At 36.2% G+C, this 18,607-nt stretch overlaps 2 protein-coding genes across 2 annotated transcripts in view; one reads left to right on the forward strand and one right to left on the reverse strand.

Moving 5' to 3' along the window:
• Positions 1 to 4,400, forward strand: part of LOC110022917 (uncharacterized protein C20orf24 homolog) — a 14,813-nt gene extending 10,413 nt beyond the window's left edge. The window contains exons 3-4 of the mRNA XM_020722076.1: positions 3,789 to 3,918; positions 4,117 to 4,400. Of these exons, the coding sequence (XP_020577735.1) occupies positions 3,789 to 3,918; positions 4,117 to 4,155 (169 nt within the window). The 3' untranslated portion in view covers positions 4,156 to 4,400. The remainder of the gene's footprint in view (positions 1 to 3,788; positions 3,919 to 4,116) is intronic.
• Positions 4,401 to 5,621: 1,221 nt separating this feature from the next.
• Positions 5,622 to 18,475, reverse strand: LOC110022932. Its single transcript, XM_020722098.1, has 2 exons — positions 18,238 to 18,475; positions 5,622 to 5,960 (listed from the first exon to the last, which is right to left on the reverse strand). The coding sequence occupies exons 1-2, from the start codon at positions 18,357 to 18,359 to the stop codon at positions 5,825 to 5,827; spliced, it is 258 nt and encodes an 85-aa protein (XP_020577757.1). The 5' UTR covers positions 18,360 to 18,475; the 3' UTR covers positions 5,622 to 5,824.
• Positions 18,476 to 18,607: the final 132 nt, after the last annotated feature.

An 18,607-nucleotide genomic window follows, 5' to 3' on the forward strand; every position in this document is an offset into this window, starting at 1 on the left:
TTTTCCTCTTTTTCCCCCCCCCCCCCCCCCTGCGATGGCTATTGGCGAGGCGAAGATGATCGTCTTATTGCGAGATGCTGCTTGATTTCGTCCCGACAGTTTGGGCATATCACTCGTCGACACACCATGGTTTATAAAGGCCCCCGGTGGAGCTCCAGCGAATGTCGCCATCGCCGTCGCTCTTCTTGGAGGTCGCGCCTCTTTTAGGTGGAAACTCGGCGACGACGAGTTCAGTTGCATGCTCGCCACGATCCTCAATGAGACGATGTCTTTGACGAAGGAGTTACTTTTGACGACGGTGCGCGTACCGCGCTAGCTTATGTCACTGTCTGTTCTGATGGCGAGCGCGAGTTTATGTTCTATCGTAACTCTAGCACTGATATGTTTCTTATGCCAGCTGAGCTCGATCTTGACCTTATTCGCACGGAAAAGCTTCGCTTAATTCCGCAAAGAAAAAAAAGAGGAGGGAATCTTTTTTCCTCGGTGCAAGCCCTCACAACCGATTGTAAAGTTCTGTGACCTCCAGACAACATGAACCAAGCGTCCTGTACACGGCAAGAGTTCTCCCTTCTAGTAGAGATCCCGACCGCACAACTTCCTGCCAGAAATCCTACCTATTTTGGCGTTGCAACTGGAGCAATCTTCTCCTCCCAGAGGAAGTCCCAACGCTACAGCAAAGGGAGTTTCCCTCTTGTGACCCCGCCAAGCAGCTGTTATCAGGAGTTATGATTCTCTCTCCAGTGGGAATTTTTCCTGCAAGTCACCTGGTTGCAGTTGTTCTGCATCTTGTGGCTGCCTCTGCGGTCCCAAGCCGCAACCTTATGGAAATCTCTTCCTGAGGCTGTTGATCTTTCGGTGACTTACACCTCTCCTTGATCGCAAGCTGCGATTGCCCTCTGCGATCCCAATCCGCGACGTTGAGGGAGCTAGTGATTCCAGAACCATTTTTTGGGCTGCCTCTGTGAATCTCTCAGTGATGGAGACGAAAAATCACGAATTTCTCTTTCTAGTCCCAACTCCGAGGGACGACTTTCTCTACGCTGAGAGGTGAATTTCTCACTCCACTGGAATATCTAGACTTATACTGGAAATCTCGATTCTTTTCTGGCTTCAGCCAAAGATGGAAAGGGGGAGTTATTTTCCAGCTGTCTTCCCTCCACATTTCAAACACCGGAAATGAAGGCCCTTTTTTCCTTGTTATCCTTCTCGTCGTTTTTTGTTGCGTTTGTTCCCTGCAGCAGTTCGGCGTCGTAGTTTCTAGGAGTCCAACTTTCCTGATTTCCTATATATTTCCAACAATTCAACTTCCTAATTTCCTACCGTCCGGCTTCCCTGATTTTTTTGCAAATCCTTACTGCTAGAGGTGCAGCTTTCCCTTGAGGTGCAACTGTCCCGCCACCTTCCCTGCAGGTCCTTCCTGCAGTGTTTTGGCGCTTGTTCCTTGCAACAGTTCGCTTCCTCATTTCCAGCAGTTTGACCTCTCTGACTTTCTGCAATTGTTCAGGTTTTCAGCAATCCAGCTCTCTGGTTTCTAGCAGTTCGGCTTCCATGATTTCCCGCAACCTTACAACATCAGTCCTTTTACCACTGCTCTGCACCCTAGCTGATGCTCGGCTTCTTGAGGGAGATCCCCTCAAGATTGACCTATTTGCTCTCACCGACGAATCTCTTCCCGTGACTAAGAATCCTAGGGATGATGTCTTTAATTGGAAGCATCCCAATCGCCATGCCAACACTATTGGATATCTTCGATTATTAGAACAAGGCTAAATTACGAAAAGGATAACTACCATGGGTTAGGATACTTGCAGACCCTAAAAAGGCAAAGGTTGGCATCATCGAGGTCCATTTCCTTCCTTTTAATCCTGTTGATAAGAGGATTTTTTTTAACTTACATTGATGCTCTATATCAATGGTACCATGCTAGCAATGGGTATTCCTCCTCTGGAACTTTTCTATCGCAGGCCCTCCTCTGGAACTTTTCTATCGCAGCCCTCCTCCAGAGCTTTCCCGACAGCGGGTCCTCTGGTGCTTTTTCTTTAATCAGACCCTCCTGTGGAGCTTTCACAACAACAAGCCCTCCACTTGAATTCTTCATGCAGCACGTCCTCCGGAGCCTTTTCCTGCAACAAGGTCTGCCTTCTGAGTTTCTTTCTTTTCTTCTGCAGGCCATACGCTATAGTTTTTCCTATTGATAGTCTACTTTCTTGCAAACTCCCTTGCAACATTACATGTAGGAGTATTTTGTTTGTTTACAGACACTGCAGGAACTGCATTCAAAGACAATTACAATCAACCTGAAGTCAGTTTTTCATATTAGATGTCTAATTTCCTGTAAATCCTCATGCAACATTACCTGTATGAGTCTTTCACCTACCTGCACACTGCAGGTAATGTTTTTCAGGTAATGTTGCATGAGGATTTACAAAAGGTAATTGTGGAATAGCAAGGGAGAGAGAATGTGGGAGGTCGACGGAGTTTGAAGGAAAGGAGAATTAGCGGATGTCCGGGAACAGCAATTCAGTAAGGCACAGCTGTCGAGAGAGATCGACCGCCTATTCCTGAATAAGTTACAAACACGTCATTTGCAAAAAGAAAAGAATAAAACACTCCTTAGAGCAGAGAATTAAAGAATACAATCTCCAAAGACAAACCAAAGCAAAAGTTCCCCAAATAAGTCCATAACGAACATATAAATAGTTCTCAAATAAAATAAACCTAAATTTAATTTTAATAATATAAAATTGGGCTCACAAGAACTAAAGAGAAAAAAATAGCAAATCGTTTTGTGCTACAGCAATGAGACGAATGCGGCTCAATTTTGCATCCCCTGGGACACTGCAGGAATTGCATTGAAAGACAATTACAGTCAACTTGAAGTCGGTTTTTCCTGTTATATGTCTAATTTCCTGTAAATTCTCATACAACATTATCTGTAGGAATTTTTCACCTACCTGCAGACACTGCAGGAATTGCAGTCAAAGACAACCGTAGTACGGGAGGAATACTTCATGTTGTACCTCTCAGGATTTTTCTTCATTGCTCATTTTTTGGTGATTTCAAATCCAAATTGAGCATGATTTTCAATCTTGTTTCAACTTGAGGTGGAGTGTTGAGAGTTGTACTAGAAAATAATTTATTCTTGCAAAAAATTTTGATGAACAAAATTATTTCTTTAATTGGATTTATTCAATTTCTTATTTTAGGGTTTCCTATTTTATGTCGTTTTTTTTTTCCAAAATAATTAATATGAATTGATTAATTGGAGACATTAGGAGTTATATCTTTCCTTGCATATTATTTCCTTTTTATTGTCTTTCTTATTTTAGGAATTATGTAAGCATATCAATGAAAATTTTGCATTATTCTGAATTTCAACAAGATCTTTTGATGTAATATTAAAAAATTAATTGTTATGCATGTAAATTTGAAAATTAGATGTTAGATATATAAATACATAACAACTGTGTGGTCTGTTTATAAATTCCCCTTTATTCTTTTATCTTCCATTTTTCTATATCTTTTTTATTTCGCCCATCAATTTGTGAATGACAAAGTACTTTAGAAAAATCCGTAGGCTTATATCTGGATTATCATTAATCAAAGTTGAGCTACAAATATTTTTCAATGGCTGTGTTTTGAGTTCACGACTAAAGCCAACTTTTATATCTTTATTTTGGCTTTTTTGCCTCCCTTTCTTGCTCATCGTGTTGACATTAAAATCATAAATTGAGACAAATTTTATTTCAATCCCTATCTTTGATATGCTCTGTCACCGTTTGTTTCAGATTTTTGGTGCTATCGTCAGTTATTATCTATGTATACTATGCTCAAATTCTGAAAATTGACGAAGAAGAATTTGGAGGCCACGGGACATTGCTTCAGGAGGGGCTATTTGCTTCATTCTCTCTTTTCTTGGTAACAATCTACATCCACTTCTTCTCTATCATCCTCTTTTGAATTTTATATTCACTTTGTAATTGTCTATGGTTATCGTTATTCACGCTGAAAATTAGAAAAAAATTTCTTGAGAATATCTTGATCTAAATTTGATTCTTTTGCCATTCTATTTGCTTTAAGATGAGATATAATTTATGAAGAATGTTCAATTTGCAGCTTGCCTGGATAGTAGTATACAGCTTGGCACATTTTTAGTAGCGTCTGCCCACATCTCCCATTCAAGAGTCGAAACCATCTGCGGCCAACACATTTTAACCTGTTGTATTATCACAGATTTTGGTCCACAAACAACTTCATAGCTGCTCTTTTATTGCTTTCTTTGCATCTTTTTGTTGTTCTTTTTATTTGGATCTTCAATTTGGAAGGTAGAGGCAATAATGCCAACTTTGTAAGCATATTTCTGCGGCATTGCAACTCCCAAACTCTCAAGTTTTTTTTTTTTTTTTTTTTTTTTTTCCAAATTTTAAAAATAGTGCAATTCTCTCGCTTTATTTTTGTAATAACTCCTTTTTTTCTCTCTCTTCAAATCATTGAGGTTCAGCAAATGAAGACTATGGAATACTATACATCCTCCCCACCCTCAGGTTTTTTTGATGAGTAGAACTTTTATCTGTCTAATATTGAAATATATATTTTGGACATTGGAATAAAAGGCTTGCTTTCAAAAGAAAAAAAATAATAAGTTAACACAATAATACTAATAATATGATGGGATGAATTAGTATTTTAAAGTTTAAAGATATGTAATTAAATGCAAGCACTTGTGATTTTGTATGATATTGTAGAAGTGAGAAGGTATTTATTCTTAAAGAAAAAACTAACTTTTTGCTTCAGTCTTTTGTTAAAAAAAAACTCCCATCAGAGCTCGTTACCTTTGCTTGACAACGATAATTGATATGAAGTCCTTGAAGAGAATCAAATTTACTACAAACATGTTCTTTTAGTAAAATCAGGTAAATTAATAGAAGATAGTTTTAAGAATCCTCAATTCGATCGATGCTGTCAAAAAAGAACATAGTTTTTAAGCAAAGTAATATCCTTTTTAAAAATAAATCAAAATTTTTAAACACTTAAAATAACTTCAAAATATTTTCAGAAATAATATTTTTTTTTATTTTAAATTTAATATATATTTTATTTTTCCTTGAGAGTTTAAAATAACTGAAAGAAAACATTAAATTGCTTCTACCATTCTAATTACTTTTTAACTCTTTTAACTCACACATTCAATTATTACTGCTTGAATGAAGATGAAAAATATAGCACAGTTGAAATGGAAGAAAATCCAAACCAACTCATATCTTTTTTGAGTGTTAAAATCGGATAAAAAATTAGCTAACCTAAAAGTTTTAATTTTTAGTACAAATTATTTTAGAAAATACAAAAAACATTAATCATTAATTAAAAATTTTAGACTCCCATGTTTTTTTCATTTCTTTTTTAATTAAAAACTGATAAAATTATTTATCTAGTCAATGCATAAACAGAATAATGAATAGTAAGATTCTAACGGCATTAATGCTTCAAAGTTAAGATCGCATGCAACGCTTCAAAACATTTAAGAAGAGCTAAGACCACGGCAAGAAAAAAAGTGAGCATGGAAGCAAAGCCTCATAAAGACAATGAATAATACAGATTGCTCAATAAATAATTCAATAAAAAATAAAAAAAGCAACATACCAGCTTCAAACTACTTTCCTTCAAAATATCATAAAATTTGTTAGAGCAGAGTCCACTTACATCAAATTTGTTGTGCTCTGACACTCGAATGTGTCGCAAAAAATAGCTTGCAGCTGTATTAGCCAAAATGGTATAATAATTGAAAACAAACGAGGCATCAAAATATAACAAGCTTTGTGCATTTTCAGTCATCCTTTATTCTCTTTAGTGCTTTGCTAGCCCATGCCCGTAGCCGCCGCCTCAACGTAAATCCGATAAACACTCCGACTGCGAAACTAATGGCACACAACTTGGAGCATGTCCACAGGGATACCACATTCCTGCAAAATAGTCGGAGATCCAAATATGATTCAAAGTGGTAGACCTAAACCTCATTTTTTACATACATACCACCTTACCTATGCATGACAAGGAGTATTTCATATTTTAAAAGTTAAAATGGCAGTACGTTTGATATGACATGAAAGATTTAAGGGGTATAAATTTACAAAGTTTAAGTGTCAGATATATATATATATATATATGCATAAGAATTGGGCGGTATGTATGTATATGTAAATGCCCCTTTAATCTACGAAGTAGTAGAACACATGATACAAATTGACACTTATGGGATGCTCTGTTTTCGAGCCATTCCCTAAAATATATAAATGCATTTTTCGCATTGTAATATATGTTAGCATAAGGGGTCATGAACCTTCAGCGCGTGATCCAAGATAACAAGAATTACTCGAGAAACGAGAATTAAAATTAAAAAAAAAAGCCATGAAGAAGATTAAATTCTTCACAACATTAAATCCCAATATGTGTAAAGAAATAATATCAATCTAGAACATGATCAAACTAAGTCAATTAGAATTTGATGAATCCTATAAATCCAAAATTTAAAGAAGCTTGAGAACATTAAAACCAAAAAATTAGATGTCATGACAATTACTAAATCTTACTACATCCAACTAGATTGTTTTTTCGGGATTTATGAAGTGCAGATGGAAAATTTTTACAGCCATAATATCCTAGGACAAGTAGGCTTAGTAAATCATGGATTTAACAAATAACAATGTTGAAAGGTTGAAATGGGATTTATCAAAATCAAAGAATAAAAGGTCCCAATATTCAATTTGGTAGAATTTAAGCTAAAACTTGCTTATTTCCAGCCTAAACATAGGATACCGTATGGACTAAATTAGGACGTTAACTCATATAGGATTTGCAAATCCAATAAATCAAAATATTGTAAATTTTGAGACAAATAAAACTAGAAAATAGTTTCACATGACAACCAATAAATCATAATAAATTTTTTAGTTATTTGCTTTAGAATTTATGTTTAGTGAAAGGAGAAATCCTTAAATCCATTAACACCTATGAATTGTGTGATTTAAAAAATCCTGAATTTAAACATCTATGGCTTTAAAACATGATTTATCAAGATAGTGGGATTTAACTCCACTAAAGATATGTTTGGTAAGATATAGTTTTGCTTAAATCACGCCTAAAATAGAATACCAAATAGCCCCCAAAAACTTCTAACTTTTGCAGTTTTATCAAATAGTACAATAATCCACTCAAAGTTCTACCGACCAAAAACTCTTTTTTTTTTTTTTTTAAAGAAAAACTACTTTTCAAGAATATAGATTTCGAAATCGGTTCTTCTTTCAACATTTTACATCTAGATGTGCAAACGGTAGAGCTAGTCTTAGATATGTTTAGAGTAATTGTAGCTTAATAATAAGCTGTTGCGCAGAAGCTTTTGCAGATAAACTTGTTGTCTGTTTGTTATTTACAGTTTTAAAACAACTATGCTACAACTATTTCTGGAAAAATGATTATTATGCTACTGTATAGTAATGTTTGCATCAAAACTGTTACACCAATATACTTTATACTTCAGAAGCAAGAATTCAGTACAGAACATTACAAGAAAAAAAATATACAGTATCATGATTATTAAAATTAATAAAAATAATATTAAAATAACATTTAATAATATGATAATATTATTTTTAAAATGCAGACAATATATGTCACGAGCTAAGTCGTCCTCTAGAGATACTCTCAATGCCCGATCACTCTCGCCGGTAGAATCTTTCAGCCTATCTGCCCACCAAAAAAAGTCACAGTTTTGTGTGATTCTCCGCGGGCACTTGTAAAACTATCTCTCGTAGCTATGTGGCTGACGTGAGATTAGTAGGGAACTTTGAAGTTCTTGATTGCCTTTAAAACACAAATGTGTCACATATGCATATCACCAAAAAAACAAGTCATCCAGACGAGCCTCGGAAAACCACGACACTGAAAAAATGAGAGGATCTTAATTGCTTCCATTGAGATTTCACATGTGACAAGAACTAGTGGAGACAAATAGATCATCCAAAAGAACTCTTAAGATCGAATGTCTCACCACTGACCTCCAAAAAAATAAAAATAAGCATGCAATAAATATTTATATACCATATTATATCCATGGTTGCCTCTTAAGCCATCCAAGTAGGAAATAATACAGGCAAAGAAGCGAGAAATAAAAATTAAATTCAAAATTTAAATGATTTGACAGAACATTAATACAACAAACAATGATAGTTTTCACCATCCATCGTAAATAAAATAGCAATAAGAAGAAAAATACAATCGGTCCATTTAGCATCCAATAATAGCGTCTGTAATCTACTATCTCAATTCAATCATTTCCCCAGCACCTTCGTCATCCTGGATACAACCCTCATGCGATTCTATTTAAGTCTATGGTATAGATTGTCCTATGTGATTCAATTGTTTCTGGCGGGACATGTAAATAATTATCATCGCTCATGCTGAAGTCTACGTCATTGCGCGAATGATGCCGCAGAATATAGTTGTGCAGAGTCATTGTGACCACTCTAATTTGCACATATTCGAAAATGAATATGTTAGCATATCACGCAGTATGACCTATTTTTTCTTCCACACTCCAAATTTTCTTTCAATTACACCACTTAAGGATGAGTCTCTTGTTAAACATTTCATTCCTACAACGAGCAACATCGTTGGGGCTTTCAAATTCGGGAATGTGATATTTATTATCCAAAAATTGCTTTAGATACACATTCTGTAAGGGATATCAAGTATCGAACAAATAATATTTATGTGTCACGAATACAATAGTTAGTAACGAACTTAAAAAATATCTAAATATGATTAATTGTTGAACAAATCTAGAGGTGAGTGACGAAAGTTGTGCTTTTGATTTCTTGTGGCAAAAGCAAACATATAACTGTCATGTGCACCGTCTTTCTAACCAGTCATAACAAAAGTAAAACACGTGTTGAAATCACATACAATTATCACATTTTGTGTTGGTAATCCACACCGCCCAATGAATGCAACCCTTTCATTATTAGATACGCGTGCATCCACGTGTGTTCCATCGATCGTTCCAATACAATTCTAACAAATTAGAGAGGATGTGTAAATTACACTACTCATTTTGACTTTTGAATATAATGAGTAAAAATATTTATCTTAAAAAATGACATATCACGTGTCATTTGCAATCTTTATAGGAATCCTCTCAAATATTAGATTCTCTGACTTGATAATCTTTGATAACAAATTAACAAGAACATTCAACCCCACTGAAAAGCATATGTTGCATATGTTGTTTGTCTCCGATGAATGTTGAAATAACTTCATTGCCCCTCTTATAGATTCATTCTGTGACAAAATATAGAGGATTATTGCTAACAGATCTCTTGTTATCATTCTAGAGGAGTCATGAAATCCATGATTCCTATGTAATTTATCTAGAGATCTATAAATATAGGTTATGTCATACGAAACATGTTGTTAAACAAATGCTCTAATCAGGTAGGACATGTGAATCAAACAACTTAAATAAACTTTGAATAACAAATTACAAAGTGTATGATGAAAAGACAAACATCCAAAATAGTACTAACATTGTTCCACGGAAAAAGAAAAAACATCTAAATCAGAAATCTGATAAACCTACTGAAAAATAAATAAAAATAGTGTAAAGATAACTAAATAAAATCAAGTTTCTCTACTATCATAAAAAAAACGTAAATAATTGACTCTACGGTCATGGGTCATCTTCATGAAGAACTCTCTACGAGTTGGGTCCTTCAGCCATTTCATAGAGTACAAATGTAACGACATATTCGAATAAATTTATGGACTTGCCTCCATAATTCGGATAACTTGTTTGATGGAGGTCCTTTGTGAAGTCTCAGGGTCATTGATGCATAAAGCCACTGGTTTTGATATTTGGCTTCTAATGAAAGCAACCCCTTCTTTTTTCTTCTTCTCTATCTTTGGACACTTTGAATTGCATGTAGATCTACTTTATTTTGGTTTGGGCTAGGGCCTTCATTACTGTCAGTTGCATGCTCGACATCCAAGTTCTCAGGTATGCCTACAGACCCTTGCTCACTAGGGGTCCAAGCATTATTCCTCGTTGCCACAATCTCACCAAACATACGGCCTAACTTCTCTTCCAAATCAGGGTCAATACTACTGATTTGAATTTTTTGGCGGCTGACACTACCTGCAATATTAGGGAACATGGATATGTTCATACAGTTCATGAAAAGAAAGTCATCACGAATATGTTCTCACCTCTATTATCTTAGTCCACCATTTCTTTGGAGTATCAATAGTTTGTTTGATTGGATCTCAACCCAAGTCTGTGGATCCTCGTTTCAATTCCTTCTGGACTTTCCAATCTTTTTTCAATTGATCCCAATTGTTTTTCAATTGCATCTTATTGTATTCCCTTCCTGTCATTTTCTTGAACATCTTCATAATATTTTGCTATCATTCTTTATTAAAATAGGTGGTGGGTCTATTTCCCAATTCGACCTACTTAAGACAGAAGTCGCAAAGTACAATTGACTTCCTTATCCCACATAGCTGATGAACTGACTTCATTTGTCTTAACCATTGTGTTACTAACAAAGAAAAAAATATAAATATTTAACAAAAGAAGTAATTAACACAAAACAACACCTCCACACAAACACAACCACAACCACACACCAACTCCTCCACACCTCCACACAACACAACCACACACCAACACTTCCACACCTCCACACAAACACAATCACACACCAACACCTCCACACACCAACACAACCACACACCAGCACGTCCACACAAACACGACCACACAAACACCTCCACATAAACACAACCACACACCAACACTACCGCACCTCCACACATTCACAACACCACCTCCACACGCAAACACAAACGCAACCACACACCAAGACATCAACACCTCAACACATCAACAATACCACACATAAATCGGAGAACACAGAGAAGGGAAACAATCAAACCGAATAAAACACAGAGAGGTCAATATCACAGAACAACCCATTACAACACCACTAAAGAAAATCGCAAAATTCAAATCACAGAACTTGCAAAATCCAACATCAATGCACAACCACCAGAAAATCATCAACCGAATAAAGCTCAGAGAAGCTAAAATGATGGCAAAATTAAAATGCCAGAATAAATAATAGTAGAGAATACCATTGGCCGACGGAGAGCAAATGAACCAAACAAAGCTGAAGAACGGAGGGGATAGAGAGAAGAGAAGAAAGGAAAACCCTTGACACCAGAGCCACGGATCCAAGAGGAGGAGACTCGATGTTACCTTCAGGGAACAATCGCGAGAGCGGGACACGAGAGTGAAGAGCTTGCGAGAGAGAGGAGAGCGGGACACAAGAAGAGCCTGGGATAGGGCAGTAAAAGCCGAAGATAAATAAAAGACGAAATGCGGGCCACGGGCAGCGTTTATTATGTATCGCAGTCGGCTTATCCAAAACACATACTAAATGCAATATCCAAACGCTGTTGCGAGCGTTTTCAAAATGCGTCGCGCCGAAAAAGCTGCCCCAAATAGGCTGTCAATGTATGATGAAATCACAAGAGTGAGTCAGAATCAACTACATTATTAAAAATTAAATTTTACCTCAAAAAATTAAAATGAAGCAACTTTGATAAATCAGAATATTGCACTCTTTTCAAGATTTAAAAAAAAAAAAAATCTAAATATCGCTAAAGTAACGCTGAAGTGATATCTTATATAGTTCTAAAAACCTTTTCCTTCACTTTATTACCGATAAAATGAATCAGAAAGGTTTTAACTAAGGAAATCATCAGGAAAACGATTCGTGGGAACACAAGAAACACTAACATTGTCCTCTAGTTGCAATAAAGCCAAGAGAATTCAATCAAGAATCTACAATTGATGCTTTCGTGTCTACAGGTCAAGGAAGTACAACGACAATGAAAACAGCTAACTGTGATTATAACCACTAAAGCTCGACGAAAACTGAGTAGAAGGAAATGTCTGATGATTCACGTACGCACCTTGAACCCGCACGAACTAATACACGGGTTTGATCCAAAGGAGGCTTGTAAGAGTAGAGGATGAATTATCCGAAATCGAATTTTGTGCGGACGCCAAGCTTGAATCTCTCCATCAACACAGTTAGAATCCACCGGGGTACCAAGTTCGATTGAAGATTAGGGTTTACTAAGAGTCTTTGGGCCAGTTGTAGATTATATATAATCTGCTGATAAACAAATTATCCTGACAATCTGATAATTTGCAGATTATCACTCATTTTTTGTTTGGGAGAGCTTATTCAGAACACCTTATTAGCAGTTGTTACTGGATAAATGACCATTCTGCTTCTGTTTAGTGAATTTATTTGCAACATAACAGTATGGGAACAGAAATAGATAAAACAGAAGTCGCATTACAGATCAATTCAAAAAAAATAACATAGAGTGTTCACTCTCTTGTGAGTATCAAAAGAAATAAAATAAAGATAAATAAAACTACAATTACAATTAAAAAATTAAAATGTTTAATTTAAAACTCAGACGACATCTGTCATGATCTGCACTGTCATCCTGGAAAACCATCGCACCCAATCATTGTTAGCAGTGCAATATGTCAGAATGTTGGCCCAACGGAAGACTGCAACAAGCTAAAACACCCCTACGACAATCGTAAAACTATTTCTCATTATTGTGAGACTGACATGACGTGAATAACTAAGTCGGTAGTCCACAGTAACACAAAACTCCGTAGATCTCTGAAATCCTGGAGCTCATGTTGCTATAGCTGCCCAAAAAAAAATCAATTGTCAGATCAAAAAATTAAATTTTATGTATAGCTAACGGAGATCGTTGGCAATTTGTTCGGGAGTAGTAGCAAATGATGGGTCCTGGCTTAATGATTTGCGCTGCTAAGCTAACTATACACATTTGGAGAAGTACCGACTAGCTGTTTATGATAAATGTTGAAATTGCTTCATAGCTCCTCTAACTGATTTATTTTGTGATAGAATATATATTGTTATTGTCAACACCTCCTTAGTTATCATTCTAGAAAAACTTTGGAGGTCGTGCTTAAGACATAACTCGTAAAGAAGATCCATAAAAATGGGTGCAGTCATTCGAAAAATGTTGTTGCACCTTATCGGATGTTCAGAAAGCACCTCACCCATTCATTTATCCTCAACAAAGCAGGACGTCGTACATGGTATTCGAACAGTACTGGATCGGTAATACTTCAACAAAAATATCACAATAGTTGCAGCTCATCTCATTCTTCTACGGCGTTCTTGTTGCAGATTCATCCTAAAGAAAAAAGATATTATGATAAAATAAATTATTGAGAAGTAGTAGAACAAAAATAAATTAATAAAAATATCAAAGGCTACAAAGCACACAACCAATTACAAATATATGTTCTGGAGAATAAGCACAAGTGTCAAGAAGTAAATAACAAAAATAGCTACTAACATCAACACATAAAACAGACTCATTCATCCGTCAAAACACGCAAATATTCAACGCACAGTTCGGGCTGCAACGCCATGAATATTTGTCTACGGGTATGATTCTCAAGTTTTTTTACATATTTTGCATGAAATCGCATATCGACAACTACTTCTGGAAGAGCATCCAAAGGTCCAATAAAATCTATGATGGTGTTGTCACGAGGTGCAGCAGGTGGTGGAGCTTCAGTCTATCGAATGAGCTCTTCACAAAAATGTTTTTATCCTTCTTCCTCCTATCAAGCCTGGGCCTCTTTTACAGGGAACTGGACTCATCCATCTCCTTCTGGTTAACATTACGCCCTTCTTCGTCAGCTGTCACCTGCTCAGGTGGCAAGTTATCTGGTATATCTGCAAACCCCAACTTACTTGGGTTGAATGCATGTTTTCCCGTCGCGACAACCCCCTTAAACATTATGTTCATTTTATATTCAAAGTCCGACTCAATTCCTCATTGTTTATATTTTTTGGCTGTCAACATTGCCTGTAACATTGTATAGAAGAGGAGGGTTTAGAGGGATTATTAGTTAAACCAAAAAATTATGAGAATAAACAAAATGAGTGTAATTATTACCATTAATTTCTCAACCCACCATTCATCCGGAGCATCGATTGTTCGTTTAATGGGATCCCAACCCAACCCGGTGGATTCACGTTTCAACTTCTTCCAAATTTTTCACTCCTTCAATTGATTCCATTTGTTTTTTAATTTGAGTCTATCATAATCCCTTCCCCCCAATTCTTTGAACCTCCTCGCAATATTTTGCCAACATTTCTTGTTAAAATACGTGGTTGGCCTATCTCCGAGTTCAATTTCTTTAATACAGATATTGCAAAAAATATTTGTAACTTTCTTATCCAACATAGCTGACGGACCGTCTTCATTCGTCTTAGCCATGTTGGAACTAAATAAAGAATTTATAGTTGAACAAATTAACTTAACATAAAATATCGTGTGAAACCATTGTACAACAAGAACAAAATAATTCTAAGTAAAAAAAGAAAAAAAAAAGAACAGAGAAAACTGACCAAAAAAAATTATTTGCAGGCCCAACTATATGCAGGGTTCCAAAAAAACCCACAGTATGTAGAAGGCAAATGTAGTCACCAAATTTATCAAATAAAAGGCATAAATTGATCCACTCTTATTAGGCCAAAAATTTAAACAAAAGGAGTAAAGTGTCAAAATAGTCTTTGACTATTTACATAGGGTCGTTTTAGTCCCAATGACTCTTAAAGTGTCAAATTAGTCTTACTATATGTTTTAACCCCCATAAAAGATTATGGAACTAAATTAACAATTTATTGACCACGGGACCAAAACTATAATACCCTTAGAAAGAGTCAGAGATCAATTTGAATTTTCTCGACTAAAACGTGTAGTAAACATGAGTAGTAGCAGCAACTGCAAGGACAAAAGCATCAAAGAGAGGAAAAACGGAAGGTTCTATTACCAAAAACAAAATAGCAAAATGATCCTCCTTGCCACTACCTCTAGCAGGTATAAAAGACCGCAATACTAACTGATAATGAAGGATCATTTTCTCGTTAACTAAGCTAATAATACTCGTTTAACAGTAAGCAAATATTAGAGAAAAAGAACTAGTAATTGAACTGAGCCCAAGAGAATACAATAGTGGCTAAGCTGATATAGGAATTGAACAAGAAAAAATTACAAATGGTATCAAAATGACTGTCATGCTTTAACGCACTTCAACATTGATCAAGAATTCTCCCACAATATTGAAATTGGTATGCAAAAAATGTCATGAGCCATTGCAGAGAGCGCATGAAACCTATATTGATTACCTCTCCAACATTCATTCTTTCCTGTTTATTCTATGCTCATCTAAATAAAGCTCAAGCTCAGATTTTCTCAGCATGCTATCTTCTTCATCAAAGGTTTCAAAATCTTTAACAAAAATGAATGAAATGAATTGAACATTAACATAATGAAACATGTAAAATTTAATTGGCTTAAAAAATAATGATAGCACAAATCAAAGAATGGGAATGAGGCTGACGTAAACTCATCTATGTAATGATAGTAAAGCTATGCAACCCTACAAACACCTTCATTTAAATTTTTGTGTAACAATTTAAGCCTAACATATTACTTATAAAAATTTTTCCTCCTCCCCTCAGCAAAGAATGAAGCAGAACATAGAAATGAGGATGATGGAAACTCATATATGTTATGATAGTAAACATATGAAGCTACGTTATTTATCTTTTTGTTCAACAATTAAAGCTTAACAACAATTGCAGTGTAAGAAAATTACTACTTAACAAAGCAACAAGAGGTTCAAAGGTAGAGTCTCAGAGATTACTACTGAACAAATCCAAATCAGATGATAAATACTAATCCATGCTTCAATACACATTAATTTGATTCAAATGAAGAACCCATCCTTATATTTGACAAAACCAACGTAAACAGATTTCATTTATTGTTTTTCCAAGTTTGGGATGCTACATGGTGCCTTTGCATACCTCAATGAGATGAAGAGGAATGGGTTGAAGCGCAATGTGGTTACATACAGTACTTTCATTGATACTTCCTATAAGGAACATATGATGCAGGAGGCAACCAAATTTTTTGTGGACATGAAGATGAGAGGACATACACCAAATGAGTTTACAAATACATGCCTTATTGATGGGAATTGTAAAACCAGAAACCTTCAGGAAGCCTAAATTGAGCCAAAAATAGCATGAACCATTCAAATACCAGTAAATTGAGCCCAATATACTGGTGGATGGACACTCATGAACTAAAGAACCTAAGCTTAAATTCTTATTTCATAATTGATGTGGGACTATTCTCCACATTTCTAACATGGAAAATAAAGAAGAAAATAGAAGGGGATTGTTCTTTGATGGAGAAATCTAACAGGTTGAGAGGGGCTCATAAGGCACAAGCACAGGCAACATTAAGAAGCCATATCTATATGTTGCACACTTCCAGTTAGGCAGCGCCAAAAACAAATTTAAGGGCGTATTTGATTCATTGAGATGCCAAATCTATTTGATTCATGAACAATATAGCCCGGACAAATAGTCTGGACAATACATACATATACATTGATGCAAACATGTCTATTTGCTTCTAATCCCAACAACCTTACACTTCCCCTTCAGCCTCCCTTCCTCTCTTGTGCACGATTTCAAAAATGCTTAGAGCAATTTCGTAATGCCACATTACTAGGACGAAAATCAACTTTCAGAGCACTAACAATAGAACTAGGTGCCACAACATTGCTTATAACATTATCTTGAAGAAATTCAATGTGGAAGCAACTCTTTGAGGGAACACATTTTAACCGTATTATCCACACATTGCTCAAAACAGCTCCACCACAATCAAGAAGGATTCAAACATATATCATCCTTTAACACAGGTGTCACAATCGAAAAGGATCACTGCCACAATCGATAGATCTACAATGGATCGTCTCCTTACATAAAAATATACCAAGTGATGTATGATCACCAGTCTAGAATTGAAGAATGTTGAGCAGAATGTAAAACCAACATTCCCAAGTGAGAATTGCAAACCCACAAGAAAATTTCATACCTCACTTGATATACCAAGTGTAATGTTTCAGATATTTCATGCAAACCCACTAGAAAATTGCATTGTAATTCCACCTCAGAAAAAACAAGCAGAGAAATCGCATTATTGATGTTGTCTTGCCACGGTCAGGGTTTCGTTGAAAACATACCTCATATGACGCCAAGAAAGGACGAAAGAGTAACAAGGGACGAAACAAGGAAGAACGACCTGCGAGGAGACGCGGTGTCGATCTCGGCGAGGGTGAAGGACCAGAAGGAAGATCAGGGAGGGCAAGGGCGAGGGAGAGCAGAGAAGGGCACGGGAGGAATTATTTTACCGAACACGAGAAGAAGATGCGGGACATGAGGTCGATCACGCATCCCCACCTAATAACAAAATAGCGAACAGCGTTTCGGAGCAAACAACGTATTCAATCAGTGCGGCGGCGTTTTCAAAATGCCGCCACAACTCAATAAGCTGCCCCAAACAGTATACAAGAGCGAAGAGCTCGCGAGAGAGGGGAGAGTGAGACATAACAAAAGCTCGGGGTAGGGTAGTAAAAGCCAAAGATAAATAAATGACGAAACACGGGCCATGAACCGCAATTATTATGTATCGCAGCCGACTTTTCCAAGACATATTAAATGCAATATCCAAACGCTGTTGCGGGCATTTTCAAAATGCGCCACGCCGAAAAACCTGTCCCAAATGGGCTCTCAATGCATGATGAAATCACACAGGTGAGTCAAAATCAGCTACATCATTAAAAATTAAATTTTACCTCAAAAAATTAAAATGAAACAACTTCAATATATCAGAATATTGCACTCTTTTCAAGAATTAAAAAAAAAATCTCGCTAAAATAACGCTCAAGTGATATCTTATATAGTTCTAACAACCTTTTCCTTCACTTTATTACTGATAAAATGAATCAGAAAGGTTTTAACTAAGAAAATCATCAGGAAAACGGTCCTGTAGGAACACAAGAAACCCTAACATTGTCCTCGAGTTGCAAAAAAGCCAAGAGAATTCAATCAAGCATCTACAATTGATGCTTTCGTGTCTACAGGTCAAAGAACTATAACAGCAATGAAAGCAGCTAACTGTGTTTATAACCACTGAAGCTCGACGAAAACTGAGTAGAAGAAAATGTCTGATGATTCGCGTACGCACCTTGAACCCGCACGAACTAATACGCGGGTTTGATCCAAAGGAGGCTCGTAATAGTTGGAGGATGAATTATCCGAAATCGAATTTTGTGCTGGAGAGCGGACGCCAAGCTTGAATCTCTCCATCAACGCCGTTATAATCCACCGGGGTACCAAGTTCGATCGAAGATTAGGGCTTACTAAGGGAAATTTTCGGAGTTCGTGCAGGAAAATGTCGGAGGCGGAAAACAGTCATAAATCATAACAAATTCGGGCTTTCTAGATAACGGGCCAGTGCGGGCCAGTGCGGGCCAGTCATAAACTAGCTTGCGTGGTCTCATTTAATACTGTAAAAACATTTTAACTAAAAAAATTTTTACGTTGGTATTATAGAT

This window comes from Phalaenopsis equestris, unplaced genomic scaffold (genome assembly GCF_001263595.1).
Source record: "Phalaenopsis equestris unplaced genomic scaffold, ASM126359v1 Scaffold000203, whole genome shotgun sequence".
Taxonomy (NCBI): Eukaryota; Viridiplantae; Streptophyta; class Magnoliopsida; order Asparagales; family Orchidaceae; genus Phalaenopsis; species Phalaenopsis equestris.

Coding starts and splice junctions, on each gene's coding strand:
- LOC110022932 (XM_020722098.1), bottom strand. CDS start 18,359: ATGGAGAGATTCAAGCTTGGCGTCCGCTCTCCAGCACAAAATTCGATT. Junction 5,961..18,237: donor TTAGTTCGTGCGGGTTCAAG/GTGCGTACGCGA, acceptor ACTATTTTGCAG/GAATGTGGTATCCCTGTGGA.